This window comes from Panthera tigris, chromosome D4, assembly GCF_018350195.1.
Source record: "Panthera tigris isolate Pti1 chromosome D4, P.tigris_Pti1_mat1.1, whole genome shotgun sequence".
Classification (NCBI taxonomy): domain Eukaryota; kingdom Metazoa; phylum Chordata; class Mammalia; order Carnivora; family Felidae; genus Panthera; species Panthera tigris.
The window spans coordinates 45366679-45390961 of record NC_056672.1 but is presented as its reverse complement, the minus strand read 5'-3'; the positions used below and the strand labels follow the sequence as shown (position 1 = coordinate 45390961).

Below are 24283 nucleotides of genomic sequence, written 5' to 3'. Positions count from 1 at the left end.
GCCCCATCGCCCCATCGCCCCATCGCTCCATCGTCCCATTCCCCCATCGTCCCATCGTCTCATTCCCCCATCGTCCCATCGCCCCATCGCCCATTGTCCCATCGTCGCATCGCCCCATCGTCGAATAGCCCCATCGTCGAATAGCCCCATCGTCGAATAGCCCCATCGTCCCATCGCCCCACCGTCCCAATGCCCCATCGCCCCATCGCCCCATCGCCCCATCGCCCCACCGTCCCATCGCCCCATCGCCCATCGCCCCATCGTCCCATCGCCCCATCGCCCCATCGTCGCATCGCCCCATCGTCCCATCGTCCCATCGTCCCATCGCCCCATCGTCCCATCGCCCCATCGCCCATTGTCCCATCGTCGCATTGCCCCATCGTCGAATAGCCCCATCGCCCCATCGCCCCATCGCTCCATCGCCCCATCGTCCCATCGTCTCATCGTCCCACAGTCCCGTCGTCCCTTGATTCCGACGCCTGATCACACCCCGTCGTCCCATCGCGCTAACGTCCCACTGTCCGCTCATCCCGTCGCTCCATCGCCCCCTCCTCCCACCCTCCCATCTTCCTGCCTTCGGGCCCTGTCCTCCGTACCCTCTTACCCCCCAATCCTGTCCGAGCCGGTCTCGGCCGCGGCCTCGGGTGCACACGCTACCCTAGGCTGACAGCGCGATTCAACGCGCTCACGCGGGTTCGGAGCCTCCAGTTCGTTTAGGAAACGATTGTTGGAAAAAATGGCCCGGCTGCACTTTCGGCGCAAAAGGAGCGTTCTGGACACAGGGAGCCCAGAAAACTCAAGGTCCACGCCTCCCTCCCCGTGGAGGATGTTCCTGGAGGAGGAAGCACAGAGGAGGTGCCCGCCAGGCGTGAAGGGCGGGGAGAAGCAGGGCTCTGCGGGGATATAAAGGCAGCACACAGTTGGCGCCGAGAGCGCCTCAGCCCTCGCTTTGCCCTGGCGCTCTTGGAACGGCTCAGCCTGGAGTCCCCCGAAGCTGCCCAGAAGCTGCCCCGACGCTCCGCTTTCGGTTTCAAAGTCACAGCTTCTTTGCCCCAAAGCCACTTCCGAAAAGGACGGCCGCGGGCCACCTGCCGGCCGCCTGGAAAACCACCGAAATCGTCAATGGCCCAGTAGCTGGATCGCCAGAGGACTCTCCCTCTATCATTTGCTACATTTCAAAGCTGTGTTGTGAGAGGTGGGCTTCCCTTACCTAGAAGAGGCCACGGTGCTTACGTTGGAGCCTTAGCGTGAACTGGGCTCTAAAACTAAATGCGAGTAGTTTCTATTTGATCATTTAGTTCTACTCAAGTTATTCAACTCATTTATAATTATGTCAATTGCTGAAAAGAAATCGATGTTGAGAATATCTTGATGAATATCTAGCTGCTAGTGAAATGAAAAATTGTTTTTTGATACGAAGCAAAATTAAAAGTTAAGACCTAAAAATACATGTTAAGACAATACTGTAATTTTTCATTTGTTTTTAGAAGTTCTTGAAAACGTTTTAAGTATATCATTACATGTATATTATTATTGTCTTGGTATAATTTTCAATTTGAATATGTAACTTAATACATTACTATTTATATACGTAAATATGTTAAAACTTGCTCTGCAAACTTAGCTATAGAGATAAATAAAATGTTAATAACTTTAAATTTACTTTTAGCTTAAAATTTTTATCAATTTTAACCCTGCCTTGGATAAAAAAGGAAGTTTGGCACTCTCTTTTTCTATGTATAAAGGATAGATACAGAGAGAGTACATAAATAGATATAGAGTATAACTGTGTCATTAAAATTTCATTAGGGGTTCAATTAGCAAAAAAAATCTAAAAGGGCTCAGGGGTCAGGGGAAGGGGGCAATAATTAAATAAAATGGTTGAGAAGCACTGCTCTAAACCCATTTGGAGAATGCAAAATGAAAAACAGAAAACAAAAATAGGAAGTAAGAGGAGATTCGGAAAATGGAAACTCACGTGTTCCCATTTAGGAGGTGCGCACAAGGGAAGATGTTCAGAGAACCTAGAGCCACGGGTCACAGAGTCGCCCACCCCAGCCAGGCCGACAGCATCTGCAAGATCCCCGATGGCGCTGCCCTCTTCCTTCTTGGTGGCCCTGGTGGCGCTGGGCTGCAACTCCGTCTGCTCTCTGGGCTGTGACCTGCCTCAGACCCACGGCCTGCTGAACAGGAGGGCCTTGACGCTCCTGGGACAAATGAGGAGACTCCCTGCCAGCTCCTGCCAGAAGGACAGAAATGACTTTGCCTTCCCCCGGGACGTGTTTGGTGGAGACCAGTCCCACAAGGCCCAAGCCCTCTCTGTGGTGCACGTGACGAACCAGAAGATCTTCCACTTCTTCTGCACAGAGGCGTCCTCGTCTGCTGCTTGGAACACCACCCTCCTGGAGGAATTCTGCACGGGACTTGATCGGCAGCTGACCCGCCTGGAAGCCTGTGTCATGCAGGAGGTGGGGGAGGGAGAGGCTCCCCTCACCAACGAGGACTCCATCCTGAGGAACTACTTCCAAAGACTCTCCCTCTACCTGCAAGAGAAGAAATACAGCCCTTGTGCCTGGGAGATCGTCAGAGCAGAAATTATGAGGTCCTTGTATTATTCATCAATAGCCTTGCAGAAAAGATTAAGGAGCGAGAAATGAGACCCGTTCAACATGGAAATGACTAAAGTGTGACGAATCATATCACACTTTCCACGTGTTCTGCCATGTCAAAGAGTCATTTCTGCTGTGATTGTGACATGAATGGCATCAATCTGTCAATATTTTCAGGAGTCTTAAGTACATCATGTCAACTCTACAAGCACTAGTCACTTTCCGATGACCTTGCTGATCTATTTAACAATTTATTTATTTACTTAACTATTTATAAGATTTAAATTATATTTGAATAATAATGATGTACTTTCACTTTGTGGTTAAGAGAAACAATATATTCTTTATATTTATTCAACTTATTATTTTCTTTATTAAATATTTTCTATAGAAGAATTCTTGTCTTTGTTTATCATTTAAAAAAGAAACAACTCTGATGAAAGAATGGATTGTGCAATTCACTTATTCATTACATTATTCACGTTATACATTAAAAATAGACTTTCTCTAAGCCAGTCTGTATGCGGCTGTCAGGATAGGGGTGGACATAACAAATCCAGTTCTGCTTTTGCACCAGTGAGTTTTGTGGAGAAAGCAACCTAAAGACAATAATCACACTGAATTTATATCGGTTATATTAAACGGTAGAATGAGGAGAAGGGGAAAAATGGAGTTCTCTCAGCAGAATCTGCAGGAAAGCATGCCAGGAAACAGAAACAAAAGCCGTAGATATCTCCTATAATTGACTGGTAGACTTCCAAGTGCGAATATTCTTTGGAAAATGGATATTTGAGTCTGCAATTTACAAGCAACTCCATTAACTGAAAGCCTTAAAACAGAAGCGGTCACGCGGGAAGAGGAGAGCATGAGCAAAGAACTTCAGATTGATTCCTCGAAACTTCAGATGGTAAAGGGAGAAAAGAGCCACAACAGAAACAGAGACGGAATGGCCATGAGGTAGTAGGGTAAGAGAGAATATCGGTAAAAGTCTATTTCAAGGACTGAAATGGCTTCAAAGAATTGCATCATTGTAAAATGTGGATGTCAAGTGCCCACCGCACTGGGATGAAGGGGGCATTGAAGCTTTGGTGAGAGCTGGTTTGGAAGAACTCACAGAAACCATATTGGAGGGTGGGAGGGAATGAGTGAACAAGAGAAGAGAAGTTCAGGTATAAGCAGCAAATAGTTGTGAGAGATGTGCCTGCTGCAATGCAACAGGAGAATAGAATGGGAATTGGGAATTACGTGAATTTTTTTTTCCCTGCAGAGTTCTCCTTTTTGCGCTATGTGTGTCTCTGGATAGATACATGGATTGGATGTATTGGCAAATCATGTTCATATGCTTAATGTTGTGTTTATTTTAAAGCATGGCACCTTTCATTCCTTACCATGATAATCTATTATCATTTTGATGCGTACTATGCGGAAGGTCAGGAAGCTGTTCTGTGGACGGAAACCTTCCAGTATGTGGGGAAGCAGATGGAACTGACCTTAGCGAGGGCTGGGTGGAATTCACAAGCAGGCACCACAGTGAGCAGGTGGAAGGTGGTAGCAGAAGCCAAGGGCTCCTGCTGGCTTCCTCTCACCTGGGAGCCACCCTAGCGTTTCCACGGCCATCACCCCGGTCAGATTTGCCTTTGATTTCCTGGTGCCTCGGTGCATCCCAATGCCGTGACAGCTTTCTAGGAAAGCTGAGTGGAGAAAGAAAAAGATGCTGTATCAAAACTGATGGGAAATAATGGTATAGGCCCTTCCCGTTTTCACTCTTGCTTCCCTCTTTTGGTACTGACCTCAAGATGAAGGAGAAAGGAATTCAGAAGAGAAGTCCACCCGTGCCTATAAAATTACTAAATTAAAAAGAACATATACAATGTAGAAAACTCCAAGCTAGTAAAGAAAGGGGTTAGTTTTCTCTAGTATGTGGCCTCCCTGCCCCACATCTTCGCTGTGAGATGGATCACGATGAACCAAATAGCTCAGGAGAAAAGAACTGACTCACTAACCCCGGAACCCTTATTAGTTACTTCAGTGCAAGCCTCCAGCAGCAGGAAAATCAACACTGAGTCCCCTGCGGCCTCAGAAACTGAGAGCATGAGAAGGACTCCACAGGTTAATAAACTGAACTCCACATAGAAATCAACATTTAGCAAAATAAAATTCCTGTTGCTATTTAAGGTTGCAAAAAAAAAAAAAAAAAAAAGGATAGTTTACCCACACCAGTGCCCCCTACACACATGAAGTGCATAACGTTTTTGTCCTCTGGAAGCTATGGAAAAATCTGACTCTTGAGCACCTGACAGAAAGAGAAGGAATTGGTCACAGAAACAAGCTTGGGTCGCAGACAGTTGATTATTTGGGGGACAAAAGCAGTCACCCTCCAATACAATTTTGCTCAAAGCTGGAAGTATGATGAGCTGACTCCTGGCGGCCAGTTACAGAGAAAGAGAGAGTGAGCGAGGGGAGCCAGGTGTCACACACAGGGCTATGGGCACGCTGACCCAAAGGGACCAGGCATCTTGACTGATGCGCAAAAAATAAAAATCACAACAACAGAGCTCAGGATCGGAGGTAAAACTATGTCCTGAGCAAGGAGAACAACACCTACCTACTTTTGATCGTAACACAAAAGATTTCCGTCATTTGAAAGCTTTGGATCCCTTTATGCTGAAACATTTGAAGTACTGGGGCAAATTAAACTTCAATGAAATAGTGAAATGAATAATTCATAGGGTTAATATTTTCTAATCTAATCTACTCTAATCTAAGGCTTACATAAAGAAAGGAAAAAAACTTAAGAAGAATAAAACGTATACAGGAACATTCAGAAAATGAAAACGTTTTGTATTTAAAAGACACAGGAGAAAGAACTTGAGAGGAACTAGGGCCCAACACGCCCCCTCACTCGTCGCCCAGGCCACCAGACCCCTCAGGTGCCCAGCACGCACCCCCTCTGCGGGCCTCCTGCTGGATCCCTGTGGCTGCATCTCCTTTCTGGGCTCTGACCTGCCTCCCGGCCACGGGCGGCTTCACAGGAAGACCTACTGCTTCTGACACAGATCAGGAGGACGTCCCAGTTCTCCTGACTGAGGGGCATCTCCCCCGGGGAGAGGGTGGGTGGCTGCCAGTTGCAGGAGGCCCAGGCCACCTCTGTCCTCAGGAGCTGCTCCGGCAGACCTTCTAAGTTCCTCACAAAGTGCCATCTGCTGCCTGGAACCCGATCCTGCTGGACAAACTGCACGGGGCTCCAGGGACAGCCAGAACCCGGGACACCTGCCTCAAATGCATACACCCAGACACTCCTGCAAGAACCTTTCACTAGAGGACAAAAGTTCCATCCGGGGGCTTCATCTCAGTCTAAAGAGAAGCAATGGAGTGATTGTGCCTCTAGAAAGATGCCTGAGTGCAAATCACGTGATCGTTGTCTGCATATTCAAATTCGTAACAATTAGTAAGGAGGAAGGAAGGAGACCCCAAAATGATTCTCTTTAATACATGAAGTCACATTCCCAGGTATTTAGTCATTTCACTGACTTTATTTCTGCTTTCGTCTTAGAATGGATCGAGTTAAATTGTTCAAAAGTGTGCTCCAATGTTCTTCTTCAGTGATTTTCTCTCGGGCCTCTTTCCTTGGGAGACACTTACCTCTAACGATGGGACATACGTATTCATGTATTGGCGGACGTTCTGGTTCCCATCCAACATGTAATCAGCTGGGCTGGTCGTCAGCCTTGACCTTCCATCAACTACAACACAAGTGCCAAACAAGCTGAAAAGCAACAACTCTTCTTAGATCCATCAGAGAATTGGGGTTCGAGGTGCCAGCTGCCGCCCTTAGCTCTGCAGAAAGAGGGGGATGCAGACAGAGACCCTGGATGACTGGGAGCAGAAATGCAAGAGTTTAAAGCACAGCTGAAGCTCGTATTGGTAGAAACACTGAAGCTGAAATGGAAGGATTACTGGCAGTTCCATATGGATGAGCTTGAGATCGAAAAACTGCAAGATATCCTGTCTTTGGGGGCCACACGCTTTTGTGAGTGTTACCTTCGGGAGAAACCTTCACCAGGTTCTCACTGTGAAGATGAGAAAACAAACTCCTGGTGCTTCCAGCAGAGGAAAGGAAAGAGAAATCACTGGCTGGGAATCCTCTCAGTCTTCTGTTCCCCTCAACAAAGGCCTGCTCTCCAGGGAAATGATTTTCCTAGAGCCTCCCCCCACCCCCACCGGGGGAAGGGAAGTCCAGCCCTCTCTCCTCTTCCACTCGGGGGACAGGGAGGACAAAACTGCAAGCCCCTCTAACTTTCCTGTGTCCCCTTAGCAGGGTGGTCACGTTAGAACATTTAGAAGCACTTAGCGGAGTATTTTCCACTGAAGGAAGGCTTACCATCATGTTCTTATTTATTCGTAGAGGTCTATAAGAGCATAAGTAACTTCTCCTAGCCCTCTCTCTGTAACTGACTGCAAAATGCTGATAGTCTAAAGAAACAGAATTGGGATCAAGTGGCTCATCAATGTAATTATATACCTACTAATATACTATGTGCACATAGATACTATGTATATACACGTGCACTATGTATTCTGACACTAGCACGTTCCCCTTTCCTCCTGCTTCCCCAGATCTCATTCTTCACCTGCATCTCACAGTGTTTCCTTCTGCCCCAGTGTAGAAACCCCCAGTGAGCTCTGCTCTCCTCAGTCTCTCCTCCTGAACCTGCCCTGCCCATTCACACAGCTGCTTCCTTTTCCGCTGTGGTTTCTGGCCATGTGCAAAAGTCACTGACTGAAATCAAGAGTTGTGTGAAAGTTCTAGGTTTTTGGAAACTCTCACAGGAGAGTTCTTGTTCTCTTCTTTTTCTTCTCGTGACTATTTTTGGCCATGACGGAATGCTCCTCCTGCAATGATGTAACTAGCTTAGGGAAAAAGGAAAGAGAAAGCAGCATCATTTTAGTCAGGGGTCTGTTAAAATATTTACGAAGGAAGAGTGCCACCTACTGGCCAAGATGGACAAAGACAATGACCGGGTCTGGAGACCTGGCTTGTGGTCTACAGAAGTCTGTTCCCAGGCAGGAGTCTTTTCTACAGAGAAAAATGGCTCTTTCCTGGAAAGAACTGACTCCAATAACATAATAAGCCAATTTCCTTACCTTGGATGTAGTTTTTCAAAGCAGAAGTGGTTTTTTTTGTTTGTTTGTTTGTTTGTTTGTTTGTTTAGGGGGAGAGGCAGAGAGAGACTGGGGACAGAGGATCTGAAGCAGGCTCTGTGCTGACAGCAGAGAGTCTGATGTGGGGCTTGAACTCATGAATCGTGAGATCATGACCTGAGCTGAACCAACTGAGCCCCCAAGAGCCGTTAGCTTCACAGCAAAATTGAGTGCAAGGTATCGAAACTTCACATACTCCCCGGTTCTGTGTATGAATAGTCTCCCCCATTATCAGCATTGCCACCCCAGGTGGAATAGTTGTTACAATTGCTTCCAAGGGTATAACAGTAAGTTCCTAGGGTTGTGAACCAGCCTGGAATATTGCAGTGGTCTGTGGCACTGCAAAGCTCAACATTGGGCCAGTCTAACAAAACATTATTCCTTAATATTTATTTTCTCTCATTGGATTTTCTTGGGTATCATACGAGAAGCACGGACATTGGATTTGTGGAATATACACAAAACATCTGCAAGATCAGTGTGACAAACCTGGGGCTAAGCCGTCTCTGTGATTGGAAGAGTTTCTCTCCATTGTTTCTTGGATCTCAAAGTCATTCTGGGAGAGGTGGCCTTTGCTTATTTGTGAGCTGCTATGGGCTGTCTTGTGCATGTTGCTTTTGTCTGAGCCTCGTGTGATATGGGCTTTGGGAATTAAATACAAATATATTATATTTTATGATTTAATTCTACAAAACTCACTCAACACATCAGCAATTATCTAGTGGGAAACAGAAAAATATTGTGACAATATCTTCAAGAGTATCTAGCAGCAGGTTAAGTTAAAAATTATTTTGTCAGGGCGCCTGGGTGGCTCAGTCGGTTAAGCGTCTGACTCTTAATCTCAGCTTAGGTCATGATCTCACGGTTTATGAGTTTGAGTCCCATGTCGGGCTCTGTGCTGATGGCGCGGAGCCTGCTTTGGATTCTGTCTCTCCTTCTCTCTGCCCCTCTTCTGCTTGTGCTCTCTCTCAAGTAAATAAATAAACTGAAAAAAATTATTTTGTCATGAGGCAACATTAAAATTCAGTACACTGAAAATAAATCAGGGAATAATTTAAGTGAATAATTAAAATTTTTTCTTGCTTTAAGCAATTTGGAAGGATTTTAAATATTTAAGTACATTGAAATAGTTATGTCTTTATAGAAATTTTAATTTACTTATGTACTTTATATGAAATTTATATAAGTAAATAAGTTATAAGTCACAAATTAAATTTAGGTCTGGAATAGAATAGAGACTCCAGAATCGGACCCACAAATGTATGGCCAGCTAATCTTTGACAAAGCAGGAAAGAATATCCAATGGAAAAAAGACAGTCTCTTTAACAAATGGTGCTGGGAGAACTGGACAGCAACATGCAGAAGAATGAAACTAGACCACTTTCTTACACCATTCACAAAAATAAACTCAAAATGGATGAAGGACCTGAATGTGAGACAGGAAACCATCAAAACCCTGAGGAGAAAGCAAGAAAAAACCTCTCTGACCTCAGCCGCAGCAACTTCTTACTTGACACATCCCCAAAGGCAAGAGAATTAAAAGCAAAAAATGAACTATTGGGACCTCATGAAGAGAAAAAGCTTCAGCACTGCAAAGGAAACAATCACCAAAACTAAAAGGCAACCAACGGAATGGGAAAAGATTTTTGCAAATGACATATCGGACAAAGGGCTAGTATGCAAAATCTATAACGAACTCACCAAACTCCACACCCAAAAAACAAATAATCCAGTGAAGAAATGGGCAGAAACACGAATAGACACTTCTCTAAGGAAGACATCCTGATGGCCAACAGGCACATGAAAAGATGCTCAGCGTCGCTCCTCATCAGGGAAATACAAATCAAAACCACACTGAGATATCACCTCACGCCAGCAGAGTGGCTAAAATGAACAAACCGGGAGCCTATAGATGCTGGCGAGGATGTGGAGAAACGGGAACCCTCTTACACTGTTGGTGGGAATGCAAACTGGTGCAGCCACTCTGGAAAACAGTTGGAGGTTCCTCAAAAAATTAAAAATAGATCTACCCTACGACCCAGCAATAGCACTGCCAGGAATTTACCCAAGGGATACAGGAGTACTGATGCATAGGGGCACTTGTACCCCAATGTTTATAGCAGCACTTTCAACAATAGCCAGATTATGGAAAGAGCCTAAATGTCCATCAACTGATGAATGGATAAAGTTTTGGTTTATATACACAATGGAATACTACTTGGCAATGAGAAAGAATGAAATCTGGCCATTTGTAGCAACGTGGATGGAACTGGAGAGTGTTATGCTAAGTGAAATAAGTCATACAGAGAAAGACAGATATCATGTGTTTTCACCCTTATGTGGATCATGAGAAACTTAACAGAAGACCATAGGGGAAGGGAAGGGGAAAAAACAAGTTAGAGAGGGAGGGAGGCAAACCATAAGAGACTCTTAAAAACTGAGAATAAACTGTGGGTTGATGGGGGGTGGGAGGGAGGGAAGGGTGGGTGATGGGTATCGAGGAGGGCGCCATTTGGGATGAGCACTGGGTGTGGTATGGAAACCAATTTGACAATAAATTTCATATTAAAAATATAAATAAATAAATATGCAAACATTAAAAAAATCAAATTTAGGTCCATACTTAAGCATCAATGGCATTAAATTTTAACTTTTAAAAATTTTTAGTAATTCTTAACCCTGCATTGGATAAATAGAGTAAACTTTATATTTCCTTTTTTATGATTTTTTATGTATAAAGTACAGTTAAATATACAGTACATAATTACACATAATGTGTATCTGTGTTATTAAATTTTCTTAGAAGGTCCAATTAGATAAATATGTACAAAAACTCTGGAGGCAGGAGGTAATGATGAAAAAAAAAATGGTTGTGGAACCCATGCTCTCAACCCAAGTAGAAGGTGCACAAAGGAAAGCAAAAACAGAAGTAGAAAGTAAGGGCAACGTTCAGAAAGTGAAAACTGCTATGTTCCCTACTTAAGCCACACGCACAAGGGAAGATGTTCAGAGAACCTAGAGCCACGGGTCACAGAGTCGCCCACCCCAGCCAGGCCGACAGCATCTGCAAGATCCCCGATGGCGCTGCCCTCTTCCTTCTTGGTGGCCCTGGTGGCGCTGGGCTGCAACTCCGTCTGCTCTCTGGGCTGTGACCTGCCTCAGACCCACGGCCTGCTGAACAGGAGGGCCTTGACGCTCCTGGGACAAATGAGGAGACTCCCTGCCAGCTCCTGCCAGAAGGACAGAAATGACTTTGCCTTCCCCCGGGACGTGTTTGGTGGAGACCAGTCCCACAAGGCCCAAGCCCTCTCTGTGGTGCACGTGACGAACCAGAAGATCTTCCACTTCTTCTGCACAGAGGCGTCCTCGTCTGCTGCTTGGAACACCACCCTCCTGGAGGAATTCTGCACGGGACTTGATCGGCAGCTGACCAGCCTGGAAGCCTGTGTCATGCAGGAGGTGGGGGAGGGAGAGGCTCCCCTCACCAACGAGGACTCCATCCTGAGGAACTACTTCCAAAGACTCTCCCTCTACCTGCAAGAGAAGAAATACAGCCCTTGCGCCTGGGAGATCGTCAGAGCAGAAATCATGAGATCCCTGTATTCGTCAACAGCCTTGCAGAAAAGGTTAAGGAGCGAGAAATGAGACCTGTTCAACACGGAAATGATTCTCACTGACTAATCATACCACACTTTCCACCTGTTCTGCCATGTCAAGGACTCGTTTCTGCTGTAGTCGTGACATGAAACGAAATAACTTGTCAAATGTTTTAGGAGTAATAAGCGACATCATGTCACCTCTACGAGCACAAGCCACTTACCGATGACCGTGCTAATATCCTTTTATCTATTTAAGTATTTATTTATTTATTTATTTATTCATTTAAATATTTATGAGATTTAAATTTTTTCAAGTAATATGATGTGCACCCTTATGTTTTGGTAATATAATAAAATGTATTCTTTATATTTAATCAGTGTATCATTTTTTTATTTCATTTACTGTAGGAAGTGTTTATAAAGAGTAACATCAGGTCTCATGGTGCAACTTGATGGAAAACCGGATGAGAGGATTCATTTACCCATCAGATTCTATTAAAATCAGAGGTAACAACTGTCTTCCTCTAAGACAAGTTGTTCGTTGCCCTTACGACATGGGATATAACAAATACAGTTCCTGCTGTCTTTACCTTTGATTTTTGTAGGGATAGAAACCTAAAAGCCATCATCATACTTAATATTATAATGAAGCAGGGAGAGAAGTGAATTCTCTCAACTGATGGTAGAATGAAGAATGTCAGGAAATAAAAATAAAAGCTGTCAGTCTCCTCTACATTGACTGATACACATGGAAGTGCCAATGCCCATTCTCAGTGGATAGGCGAGCTTAGATTTTTTTAAAAATGCCATAGGACAGGTCCATACATGGCAACAGGAAGCCAGAAACAGAGGTGGTCATGCGGGACGACAGTGTAGTGTGACCGAAAGACTTACACTTGATTCTAAGGCACAGCAGGGGAGAGAAGAACCACGAAGGATACACAGGTATACTGACCATTCAGTAGAAGGATAACAAGAGAGGATGCTGAGTGTATTTAAGGAAATACACGTGCTTAGAAGAATGTCAGTGGATTCATGGAAGATGTGGGTCTAACTGCCTGCTACGACAGAAAAATGGATACCATCGTGAACTTCATGAGAGTTCGTTTGATGGAATTACTAAGCAGGAAACCACACTGGAATTCCTGAAAGCCTCAATAAGAGAAGTTAGCACCTCTGAAGTGAAAAAGAATACAGCGTGCGGTCTGGAAAATAACGTGGGGCAGTTTTTCTGTGCATCGTTCTGCCTTTTATGCCATATATCTATTTCTCACTGATTTCATGGAATTGATGTGCTGGCAAATCATAATTATGTGTCTAGTATTATATTTGTTTTGAACCACAGCTCATTTAATTAGTTACGATTTTTATCCTGTCTTGATTATTATTACTTTGTACATCAGCAAGCTGCTCATCTTTAAGAACCGACTGGGCGGGAATAGATAATTAATTCAATCCTTCACCAAAATATCTATTACCACTGAGAAAATAATACTTCCTAGAATTACTGGTTTTATTAATTAAGTTACTTCACTGATCATTATGACACTGGCTTGCTGCGGCAGCCTTATAGCACGTTTCACTTTCTAGGGGAGTTTGATACGATAAGAAATCTTTCACGTTACTCACGGGTAATTTCTGCTAATTTTTTTTTTTAATTTTTTAACGTTTATTTAGTTTTGAGACAGAGAGAGAGAGAGAGCATGAACGGGGGAGGGGCAGAGAGAGAGGGAGACACAGAATCGGAAGCAGGCTCCAGGCTCTGAGCCATCAGCCCAGAGCCCAACGCGGGGCTCGAACTCACGGACCGTGAGATCGTGACCTGAGCTGAAGTCAGACGCTTAACCGACTGAGCCACCCAGGCGCCCCCCCCCTTTTTTTTTTTTTAATTTTTCTAACGTTTATTTAGTTTTGAGACAGAGAGAGACAGAGCATGAATGGGGGAGGGGCAGAGAAAGAGGGAGACACAGAATCGGAAGCAGGTCTGCTAATTTTTTGAATATCACCATCTTTGGTGGGTCCCCAAATAACACAATTATTACATAAAGACTGACAGTCTTTTGGGGAACCTGGGTGCTCAATTAAGTGTCCAACTTTTGTTTTCAGCTGAAGTCGTGATCTCAAGACTCCTTAGATGGGCCAGGTGTCGGGCTCCAGGCTGACAGCAGAGAGCCTGCTTGAGATTCTCTCTCTTCTCTCTGCCCCTCCCCCACCCGTGCTCATATTCTCTCTCTCTCAAAATAAATAAGTAAACTTAAAAAAAAAAAAGACTAGCAGACTTTCTGCACATGAGAGTGCGAAGCTGGGTTAGGCATCGTCTTCATATTTAAGGCAACAAAAAATTGTTTAAAATCAGCTGTAACAACAACATGAATAATGGAAATCCATGGAGCAAATGTGAGTTGTGTATAATTCAGGAACAAAAACAGAGCTAAGAATTATAACAGAATATTGTGAATACTAACTAAAGTCATGCACTTGAATGGCACCAAGCAACACATCTTCCATAGAGTAGCGACCAAAAGTATGGTTCGTATTTTCTTCTTTTTCTTCAGAAGGCTCTATGTGAGAATAGTGTTTGTCTCTTTCAACAAAATTCTAGGCAACTGTGTGTCCTACCTTTCACTAACTGACCTTCAAAGGAGGCAGCATAAGAAAACAGCATTTTGTGGTGAATTCTGGAGAAGGCTGACTGAGTCACTCCTTATTTCAAACAAGTGTCTTATTTATATTCAATTAGGAAATAGTGGCTTGTATTAATATCTGAGAGTTGAGAATAAGTATCTAGATGGATGTACAGGGGCACCTGGGTGGCTCAGTCAGTTGAGCATCTGACTTTGGCTCTGGTCATGATCTCGCATTTCGTGAGTTCGAGCCCCACATCCAGCTCTGTGCTGACAGCTCAGAGCCTGGAGCCTGCTTCGGATTCTCTGGAGCTTGTTTCAGATTCTGTGTCTCCCTCTCTCTCTGGCCCTTCCCTACTCGTGCTCTGTCTCTCTCTCAGAAATTAAAAAAAAAAAAAAAATTAAAAAAAAACTTAGATGGAAGTACAGAAAAACATGATGTTTCTTTAATATTGTGGCACCTGCACCTCTCCCCTCAGCATTGCAGGACACATTCCCCTGTCCTAATCGTTTCTAGTTTCCTCCCTGTCCCAGAAGGAAGTCCCCACACACCCTGTCACTCACTCCCTTCAACTGTCAGCCTATTCACACAGCAGCTTTCTGGTCTGTTGTGGTCTCAGCTTAAACGTTTCCCTGAAGAGCAGCATGTCACAAGTAGAAACTAAAAATCAAATGAAATCTCTAAGTTTTGCAGAAACATCTTCAAGAAAGGCTTTTTATTTACTACCGTCAAATGTGATGTATTAGCACTTGCGGGGGAAAAAGACAGAAAGGAGGATCCGGTTGAAGGGTGGGCTACCGAAGCTCCTCTCAGAGAAGACCACCCCCTGGTGGCCACGTGCAGCAAGGGCAGCGACCAAGACTGGAGGGCTGGCTTGGGATCCCTGCAGAAATCCCGCCACTTCTTGAGGATGTCCCCTCAAGCTGCAAAAAGCTACCAGCTGGCAACAACAGATTCTAACGCTGTCTATGACAAGGACTAAGTATTGCCCTGAAACTCTCTATAGCCATCTTCAGTTTCAATCCCAGAGGTATTAAGTGCTAAATACTCGAAAGTGTTGGAGAACCGAGTCTCAGGGTGGGAGGCACGGGCGGGCGAAGGGAGTGATCACCATCCGCCAGCTCTCTCCTTTGAGCCTCAGGCCGAAGCAGCTATTTTCCTGATTTGGGGGAATTCAGTGTGTCCTTCACTCTTCCCTCTGCCAGAGCTCCCGGCCCCCAGTTTGCTGCACCGATTGTGTTAACCAGCCCTTTGCTTTTTTGCCAGCAGAGAAGTCACTTCCCTTTTTTCATTTTCATGACATACAGACCTATATTTTCTTTTGCCCAACACAATTGTTGTGTTTTGCTTTCTAGGAGAGTTGAAATGAGAAACAAAAAAACAAAAACCTGATATCTTGGAAATATAGAGAAAAACGGCGCAGCCCCTCATTCTTTTACTTGCCTTTGTATTAACCTGCGGATGATATAAAACATGATGCAGGAAGAGCAAGACAGACTATGTCCAGTAAACCACTGCGTAAAAACTAAGTCATTAAAATTCTTTTTGTTGCTGTTTTTTAAATTTAAAATGAAATAACACGAGTAAGTAAAGGAGAGAAGGCTGTTTCTCCCCGACATAATAGCCGGGGCCTCACCCCCTGCATTCTGACCCTCAGACAGATGAACAGACTAAGAAGCCAAAGAGAAATACCCAGACTGAATGAACAATGGAGAGTTGCTAGTTTCTGTGCTGGAAGCTTCCACTGAGAGGCATCATCAGTGAGTCCCCCGAGCCCAGCTCAGAAATGTTGAGTCTAACTAGTGCTCAATAGTTGAAGTAAAAGATTGAACAATAAAAGCTGTGGTGGCAAAATGACAAGTATTTGCTTACTGAAGGTGAAATGATTACAGTTGGGCTATTCCCCTACTTTTGTCTCAAAAGTTGAGACAAATTTTGCCCTAAGCATCTGAGGGCTATTGACACTTTGATACCTGCTCAGGAGAGGAGGAGGTCAGCGCTGAGAGCTAGGGTCCCTCACAAAAACACTCCAGGGACAAGGCCAAGGATCTAGGGGCAATAGCTGTTTTGCTAACAAAGAAACCAGCCCCTCCACAGTAGGGGAATTCTAATGGCCTCAGGACAAGGTGAGCCTGCCCTCAGGGAGTGAGTCCAGGAGAGGTTGGGTTGAGGACACTCAGTCACTCCAGAGGAACATGTTAGTAGAGGTGATAACAACCTTGCGCGTGAGGGTTTGCTGAGAAAATAAAATGATCTGGGATTAGAATCTTCACAGCTACATGTCCCAGACCGGAACCGGGCTTCCTGCTGGGGACACTGGCACAGCCTGAGGAGCACTGTAGACGGGTTACGAAATGGCAGAAGGATAGTGTCTGTATTACTAGTCTTGACCCTGAGGCCCCAGTGAAGCATAACTGCATGGACCTGCATCAATTATTTCTAGAATGAAGAGAAACATCCAAGAAACTCATTCACTTATCACCACAAGTCTCTAATGTGAATACAACAGTAATTAAAACCCAGTCCTGGTTCTAAAGAGCTTATTTACCGTACATCGTCTGGTCAGAACCTAGCAAGATACAAAAACCCATAGGAATGAAGGAGTCTGTCTCTGTATGAAGTAAAGAGGGTAAAAACCTAGTCCACGATCAAGGCCAAAGTTTCTTTCTAACACAAAGAGCAATGTTCATATATGAAAACATATATGTGAGCAGGTGTGTGTATGAGTACCTACATGCCTACATCACTCCAGTCTTTAGGACAAAGATGTTTCTACTTTGATAAGTGTCCATTGGGATGGACATATCGGAAGTTTATTGGGAAATAAAGCTTCCATTGCCAACGTAGTACTTTAGATTGATGACATCTTCTTAGACAATAAGGAGAATGCATAAATGAAAACAAAAAAAGGAAGTAGAAGTGGAGAGGATGTTCAGAAAATGAAATTGTCCGCGTTCCCTATTTAAGAGCCATGCTTCGAGGCCGTGCTCAGAGAACCTCGGCCCCGAGGTCCCCCAGCCGCCCAGCTCAGCCCGCCCAGCAGCCCCCTCGGCTTCCCCATGGCTCTCCTGCGCCCTCTGCTGACCGCCCTGGCGCTGCTCACCTGCCGCCCTGGAGGCTCTCTGGGCTGTGCCCTGCCTGGGAGCCACGCGCAGGTTAGCAGGGACAACTTGGTGCTCCTGGGCCAGATGCGGAGACTGTCCCCTTTCTTGTGCCTGCGGGCCAGAAAAGACTTCCGCTTCCCCCGGGAGGTGCTGGAGGGCGGGCCAGCTCCGGGAGGCCCAGGCCGCCGCCGCCGTCCTGCGGGAGCTGCTCCAGCAGACCTTCAACCTGTTGCACACGGAGCGCTCCTCGGCGGCCTGGAGCCCCGCGCCGCTGCACGGACTCCGCTCTGGCCTCCACCGGCAGCTGGAAGCCCTGGACGCCTGCCTGGTGCAGGCCACGGGCGAGGGAGAGCGCGCCCCGGGGATGCACGGCCCTGCCCTGGCCATCAAGAGGTACTTCCAGGACATCCGCGTCTACCTGGAGGACCAGGGATACAGTGACTGCGCCTGGGAAATTGTCAGACTGGAAATCATGAGAGCCTTGTCCTCCTCGGCGACCTTGCACGACAGCTTGGCCATCAAGGATGGAGACCTGGGGTCACCTTGAAGTGATTCTCATTGCCTGACGTGCCACATCACCCTGCACTATGCCTGCTCACTTCAAGAGACTCTCACTGCAGCCTTCATTACAGAATTTATTGACTTTAATTCCACAAATATTTCGTGAGTAGTATTAAGCAAGAATATGTAAAAAAAAAAAAAAAAAATCCGGCTTCAGGATCATCAGTCCTTAAGAGACGATTGCCCTGATGTTATTTATTTATTGTTTATTATTTATTTATTTATTTATTTATTCATTCATTCACTCTTTTGACTAATTTATATTTATATTTCCATATAAAGGTTTTTGTCTTTACATTGTGTTAAAATGTATAAAACGTATTCACCTTTTCATTTTATTAAATATGCATTTTGTCTTAATAAATTCTTATCAAAGACAACTTGTTGAGTCTCTTTATTCTTAAAACCTAAGTCCAGGGTGCCGGGTGATTCAGTCAGTTGGGTGCCCAACTTTCACTTGGGTGGTGATCTCACAGTTCATGAGTTTGAGCCCAGAGTCGGGTTACTGATAAAGGCCCTACTCACTTTTCCACCTTCCCCCGCTTGATGAGAGAGCATCGCTCTCCCTCATCCCAAGCCGCACCATGGTGCCCTTCCCCCGGGTGCAAAACCTCTGTGACCCCAAACAGAGGGACAGTTCCAGAAGGCTTAGCTTTGGACAGATTTCCTTGACGCACAGCAGAGAAGGCTCTAGTAAGATGCTTATACTTTATCAGTGACCTCTCCTCTCTCCTGACAGTATTTTCCTTTCCACATAAAAAAAGTGAGCATCAGATGTGCCTCATTTTCATCTTCTTCATCCCAGCCCTACAACCACCTGTAGGTATTTTTTTTTTAATTTTTTTTTCAACGTTTTTAATTTATTTTTGGGACAGAGAGAGACAGAGCACGAACGGGGGAGGGGCAGAGAGAGAGGGAGACACAGAATCTGAAACAGGCTCCAGGCTCCGAGCCATCAGCCCAGAGCCTGACGCGGGGCTCGAACTCACGGACCGCGAGATCGTGACCTGGCTGAAGTCGGACGCTTAACCGACTGCGCCACCCAGGCGCCCCCACCTGTAGGTATTATCTTGCTTCTGTCATTCTGTTCATACCCAGACTATTTGAAGTTCTCTGCGGTGTCTGTTCCCACTTCGCGGTCAGGTCGTCCTGCCCTCACTGTAACGTGGCTTCAGCCTCCCTGTTCTCCTGAAACTGCTCGGCCCAGGTTTACACTAAACCACATCTTACTGAGGTCAGAGATTGCTGTCAGCCAGCCCTGGCTGCCATTTCCAAACATCTGAGCCCTTTGGCCACGCCTCCACTTTCAAGTCTGACCTCCATGTGGCTTCTGTGCTTCTACTATATTCTGCTTTTCTGCTCCTGCTCCATTCTTTCCTTTGTTGACTATTTTCTCTCATCTTGGGGCAATCTGGGTGTTCCTCAAAATTCTCTGCTGGGTGCCACACTCCTTCCTCTCTGCACATACAGACCCAACCTCCCAAATAGTTCCGAGTGTCATCTCTGAGATATGACTTCCAGGTGTGTGTCTTTGCCCAGAATCGTATCACGAGCATTAGTCATCATCTCCAAACTCTTATTTCTATCTGCGCTCCTACAATATCTCCACTGATCATGTTCAGAATTGACCATCATGCATTTATTTGGCGAACTCCTACAGATCCTTGGATGCCAGCTTGGCAGATGCTTCTTGTAGAGTTTGCGCCCCTTTCATGCTCCTTTGTGCTCCCAGCGTCCTGTCCTTTCCCTGTCCTGGCCACAGAATGACGTTACTTGAAAGCTCAATGACCCAGAACCACCAGACTGGAAGCTCTGTGACAGCAGGCAGTGTGTCTACTATTTCGTTGTATCGGGCACCCACCGCAGCGCCCACGGATAGAAGATGTATTCACTACTTCGTTGTTGAAAGTGAAATTCCAAGATTCTGTAATATCTTTCACTTTGGTGTCTAGTTCATGCAATCGCTGAAATGGAATCAACAATCATCAGACATGATTTCTCCAAGAACCTTTTAAGTCCAGTGGACCAGCTCCAGCTGCTCCAATCTGTCAGAGTGTCTGCTGCATCTCCTTCGTTGTTCTAGAAAGGACTCCTACATAATTACTTATCCCTTCAGGTTGGGGGAAGAGGAGAGACTACAAGGCAGTAGAAAACCCCATTTTTTAAAGAAATCTGTGGCGTCAGCACATAAATGACACCAGATTGTCATTTCTTCCTTTAAAAAATGGTGGCAATATTAGTAGTGGTCACACAGGAAATTATAAGGATTAAATGAAATAAAGTTTGCAAATTTTGGACTGAATCATAGTAGATGAGAGTCCACCTGACCGCAGTAAATGGTCGCTGCCTGCAGGGCTAGTAGGACATCCAATACCGGGTAGAGTCCACACTCAGCCAAACCAGCTCAAGCTTTCAGTGCAGCTCCCTTAACACCCTCAGGGGTGTGCATGGGGAGCTCCTCCCCCCACCGAGAACACTCCAGGAGAGGGCAGTGTCTGCAGGACTGGGAAGGAGCAGAGCCCAAGTTTCCCCTCTGGGGTCAGTACCTGGAACACAAAGGAGATCTCACAGCGCAAGGAAAGTCTTTGCAGGGAACCAGCATCTTGAAAGTTGTCTGCCAGAAATGGCCGTTCTATGAATAGTATAAGAGTGGTCAGAGCTCCTTCCCTCAGGCTCACTCATATTCAGACATTCTGGTGATATATTTTTTTAATTTTTTAAATTTTAATTTTTAATAATTACATCCAAATTAGTAAGCATATGGTGCAACAATGATTTCAGGAGTAGATTCCTTAGTGCCCCTTACCCATTTAGCCCATCCCCCCTCCCACAACCCCCCCAGTAACCCTCAGTTTGTTCCCATATTTATGGGTCTCTTCTGTTTTGTCCCCTCCCGATTTTTGTCTTTCTCTGACTCACTAATTTCACTTAGCATAATAGCCTCCAGTTCCAACCACGTAGTTGCAAATGGCAAGATTTCATTCTTTTTCAATGCCGAGTAATACTCCATTGTATGTATGTATGTATGTATATATATATATATATATATATATATATATATATATATATATATACACATCACATCTTCTCTATCCATTCATCCATCAATGGACATTTGGGCTCTTTCCATACTTTGGCTATTGTTGATAGTGCTGCTATAAACATGGGGGTGCATGTGCCCTTTCAAAACAGTATACCTGTATCCCTTGCATAAATCCCTAGTCGTGCAATTGCTGGGTCGTAGGGTAGTTCTATTTTTAGTTTTTTGACAAACCTCCATACTGTTTTCCAGAGTGGCTGCACCAGCTTGCATTCCCACCAACAATGCAAAAGAGATCCTCTTTCTCTGCATCCTCGCCAACATCTGTCGTTGCCTGAGTTGTTAATGTTAGCCATTCTGACGGGTGTGAGGTGGTATCTCATTGTGGTTTTGATTTGTATTTCCCTGATGATGAGTGACGTTGAGCATTTTCTCATGTGTTCGTTGGCCATCTGGATGTCTTCCTTGGAGAAGTGTCTATTCAAGTCTTTTGCCCATTTCTTCACTGGATTATTTGTTTTTTGGGCATTGAGTTTGATAAGTTCTTTATAGATTTTGGATACTAACCCTTTATCTGTCATTTGCAAATATCTTCTCCCATTCTGTCAGTTGCCTTTTAGTTTTGCTGATTGTTTCCTTCGCTGTGCACTAGCTTTTATTTTGATGAGGTCCCAGTAATTCATTTTTGCTTTTGTTTCCCTTGCCTCCAGAGACGTGTTGAGTAAGAAGTTGCTGCGGCCAAGATTACAGAGGTTTTTGCCTGCTTTCTCCTCGAGGATTTTGATGGCTTCCTGTCTTACATTTCGGTCTTTCATCCATTTTGAGTTTATTTTTGTGTATGGTGTAAGAAAGTGGTCCAGGTTCATTCTTCTGCATGTTGCTGTCCAGTTTTCCCAGCACCACTTGCTAAGAGACTGTCTTTATATCATTGGGTATTCTTTCCTTCTTTGTCAAAGATTAGTTGTCCATACGTTTGTGGATCCATTTCTGTTCCACTGATCCCAGTGTCTGTTCTTGTGCCATACCATACTATCAGGATGATTACAGCTTTGTAGTATAGCTTGAAGTCTGGGATTGTGATGCCTCCTGCTTTGGTTTTCTTTTTCAAGATCGCTTTGGCTATTCAGGGTCTTTTCTGGTTCCATACACATTTTAGGATTATTTGTTCTAGCTCTGTGAAGAATGCTGGTGTTACTTTGATAGGGATTGCATTGAATATGTAGATTGCTTTGGGTAGTATCGACATTTTAACAATATTTTAACAATATTTGTTCTTCTTATCCAGGAGCATGGAATCTTTACCCATTTTTTTTTTGTCTTCTTCAATTTCTTTCATAAGCTTTCTATAGTTTTCAGTGTATAGATTTTTCACCTCTTTGGTTAGATTTATTCCTAGGTATTTTATGTGGTTTTTTTTTTTGTGCAACTATAAATGGGATCAATTCCTTGATTTCTCTTTCAGTCACTTCATTGTTGGTATATAGGAATGCAACTGATTTCTGTGCATTGATTTTATATCCTGCAACTTTGCTGAATTCATGAATCAGTTCTAGCAGTTTTTTGGTGGAATCTTTGGGGTTTTCCATATAGGGTATCATGTCATCTGCGAAGAGTGAAAGTTTGACCTCCTCCAGGCCAATTCAGATGCCTTTGTGTTGTCTGATGGCTGAGGCTAAAACTTCCCAATACTGTGTTGAATAACAGTGGCAAGAGTGGACATCCCTGTCCTGTTCCTGACCTCAGGGGGAAAGCTCTCAGTTTTTCCCCATTGAGGACGATATTAGCATTGGGTCTTTCGTATATGGCTTTTATGATCTCAAGGTATGATCCTTCTACCCCTACTTTGTTGAGGGTTTTTATCAAGAAAGGATGCTTTATTTTGTCAAATGCTTTCTCTGCATCTATTGAGAGGATCATATGGTTCTTGTCCTTTCTTTTATTGAAGTGATGAATCACATTGATTGTTTTGCAGATATCGAACCAGCCCTGCATCTCAGGTATAAATCCCACTTGGTCATGGTGAATAATTTTTTAATGTATTGTTGGAGCCGGTTGGCTAATATCTTGTTGAGGATTTTTGCACCCATGTTCATCAGGGAAATTGGTCTGTAGTTCTCCTTTTTAGTGGGTCTCTGTCTGGTTTTGGAATTAAGGTAATGCTGGCTTCATAGAAAGAGTTTGGAAGTTTTCCTTCCATTTCTATTTTTTGGAACAGTTTCAAGAGAATAGGTGTTAACTCTTCTTTAAATGTTTGGTAGAATTCCCCTGGAAAGCCATCTGGCCCTGGACTCTTTTTTTTTTTTTTTTTTTTTTTTGTCAGATTTTTGATTACTAATTCTATTTCTTTACTGGTTATGGGTCTGTTCAAATTTTCTATTTCTTCCTGTTTCAGTTTTGGTAGTGTATATGTTTCTAGGAATTTGTCCATTTCTTCCAGATTACCCATTTTATTGGCATACAATTGCTCATAATGTTCTCTTACTATTGTTTTTATTTCTGCTGTGTTGGTTGTGATCTCTCCTCTTTCACTCTGGATTTTGTTTGTTTGGGTCCTTTCCTTTTTCTTTTTGATCAAACAGGCTAGTGGTTTGTCAATTTTGTTAATTCTTTCAAAGAACCAGCTTCTGGTTTCCTTGATCTGTTCTACTGGTTTTTTGGTTTCGATAGCATTGATTTCTGCTCTAATATTTATTATTTCCTGTCTTCTGCTGGTTTGGGGTTTTATTTGCTGTTCTTTTTCCAGCTCTTTAAGGTGTTAAGTTTAGGTTGTGAATCTGTGATCTCTCTTCCTTTTTTAGAAAGTCCTAGATTGCTATACACTTTCCTCTTATGACTGCCTTTGTTGCATCCCAGAGGTTTTGGGTTGTGGTGTTATCATTTTCTTTGGCTTCCATATACTTTTTAATTTCCTCTTTAACTGCTTGTTTAGCCCATTCATTCTTTAATAGTATGTTCTTTAGTCTCCAAGTATTTGTTACCTTTCCGAATTTTTTCTTGTGGTTGATTTCAAGTTTCATATGCATGGTATGATCTCGATCGTTTTGTATTTGTTGAGGGCTGATTCGTGTTCCAGTATGTGGTCTATTCTGAAGAATGTTCCATGTGCACTGGAGAAGAATGTATATTCCGCTGCTTTAGGATGAAATGTTCTGAATATATCTGTTAAGTTCATCTGGTCCAGTGTGTCATTTAAAGCCATTGTTTCCTTGTTGATTTTTTGATTAGATGATCTGTCCATTGCTGTGAGTGGGGTGTTGAAGTCTCCTACTATTATGGTATTACTATCAATGAGTTTCTTTATATTTGTGATTAATTGATTTATATATTTGGGTGCCACATTTGGTGCATAAATGTTTAAAATTGTTAGGTCTTCTTGATGGATAGACCCCTTGATTATGATATAATGCCCTTGTTCATCTCTTGATATAGTCTTTATTTTAAAGTCTAGATTGTCTGATGTAAATATGGCTACTCCAGCTTTCTTTTGTTGACCATTAGCATGATAGATGGTTCTCCATCCCCTTACTTTCAATCAGAAGGTGT

The 24283-nt window shown here is 44.0% G+C and overlaps 2 protein-coding genes and 1 pseudogene across 2 annotated transcripts; all 3 read left to right on the top strand.

The window, feature by feature from the left end:
- The first annotated feature begins 2087 nt into the window (after nt 1–2087).
- LOC122233073 (interferon alpha) lies at nt 2088–2657 on the top strand. The gene has a single exon (XM_042964319.1). The coding sequence runs from the start codon at nt 2088–2090 to the stop codon at nt 2655–2657; it is 570 nt and encodes a 189-aa protein (XP_042820253.1).
- An 8232-nt stretch (nt 2658–10889) lies between these two features.
- Nucleotides 10890–11456, top strand: LOC122233077 (interferon alpha-like). The gene has a single exon (XM_042964349.1). It carries the CDS (start codon nt 10890–10892, stop codon nt 11454–11456), a length of 567 nt encoding a protein of 188 aa, XP_042820283.1.
- A 5544-nt stretch (nt 11457–17000) lies between these two features.
- LOC122233153 lies at nt 17001–17785 on the top strand (annotated as a pseudogene).
- Nucleotides 17786–24283: the final 6498 nt, after the last annotated feature.

Bases quoted from the DNA above. Each gene is read 5' to 3' on its own strand.
- LOC122233073 (XM_042964319.1), top strand. From the start codon at position 2,088: ATGGCGCTGCCCTCTTCCTTCTTGGTGGCCCTGGTGGCGCTGGGCTGC.
- LOC122233077 (XM_042964349.1), top strand. From the start codon at position 10,890: ATGGCGCTGCCCTCTTCCTTCTTGGTGGCCCTGGTGGCGCTGGGCTGC.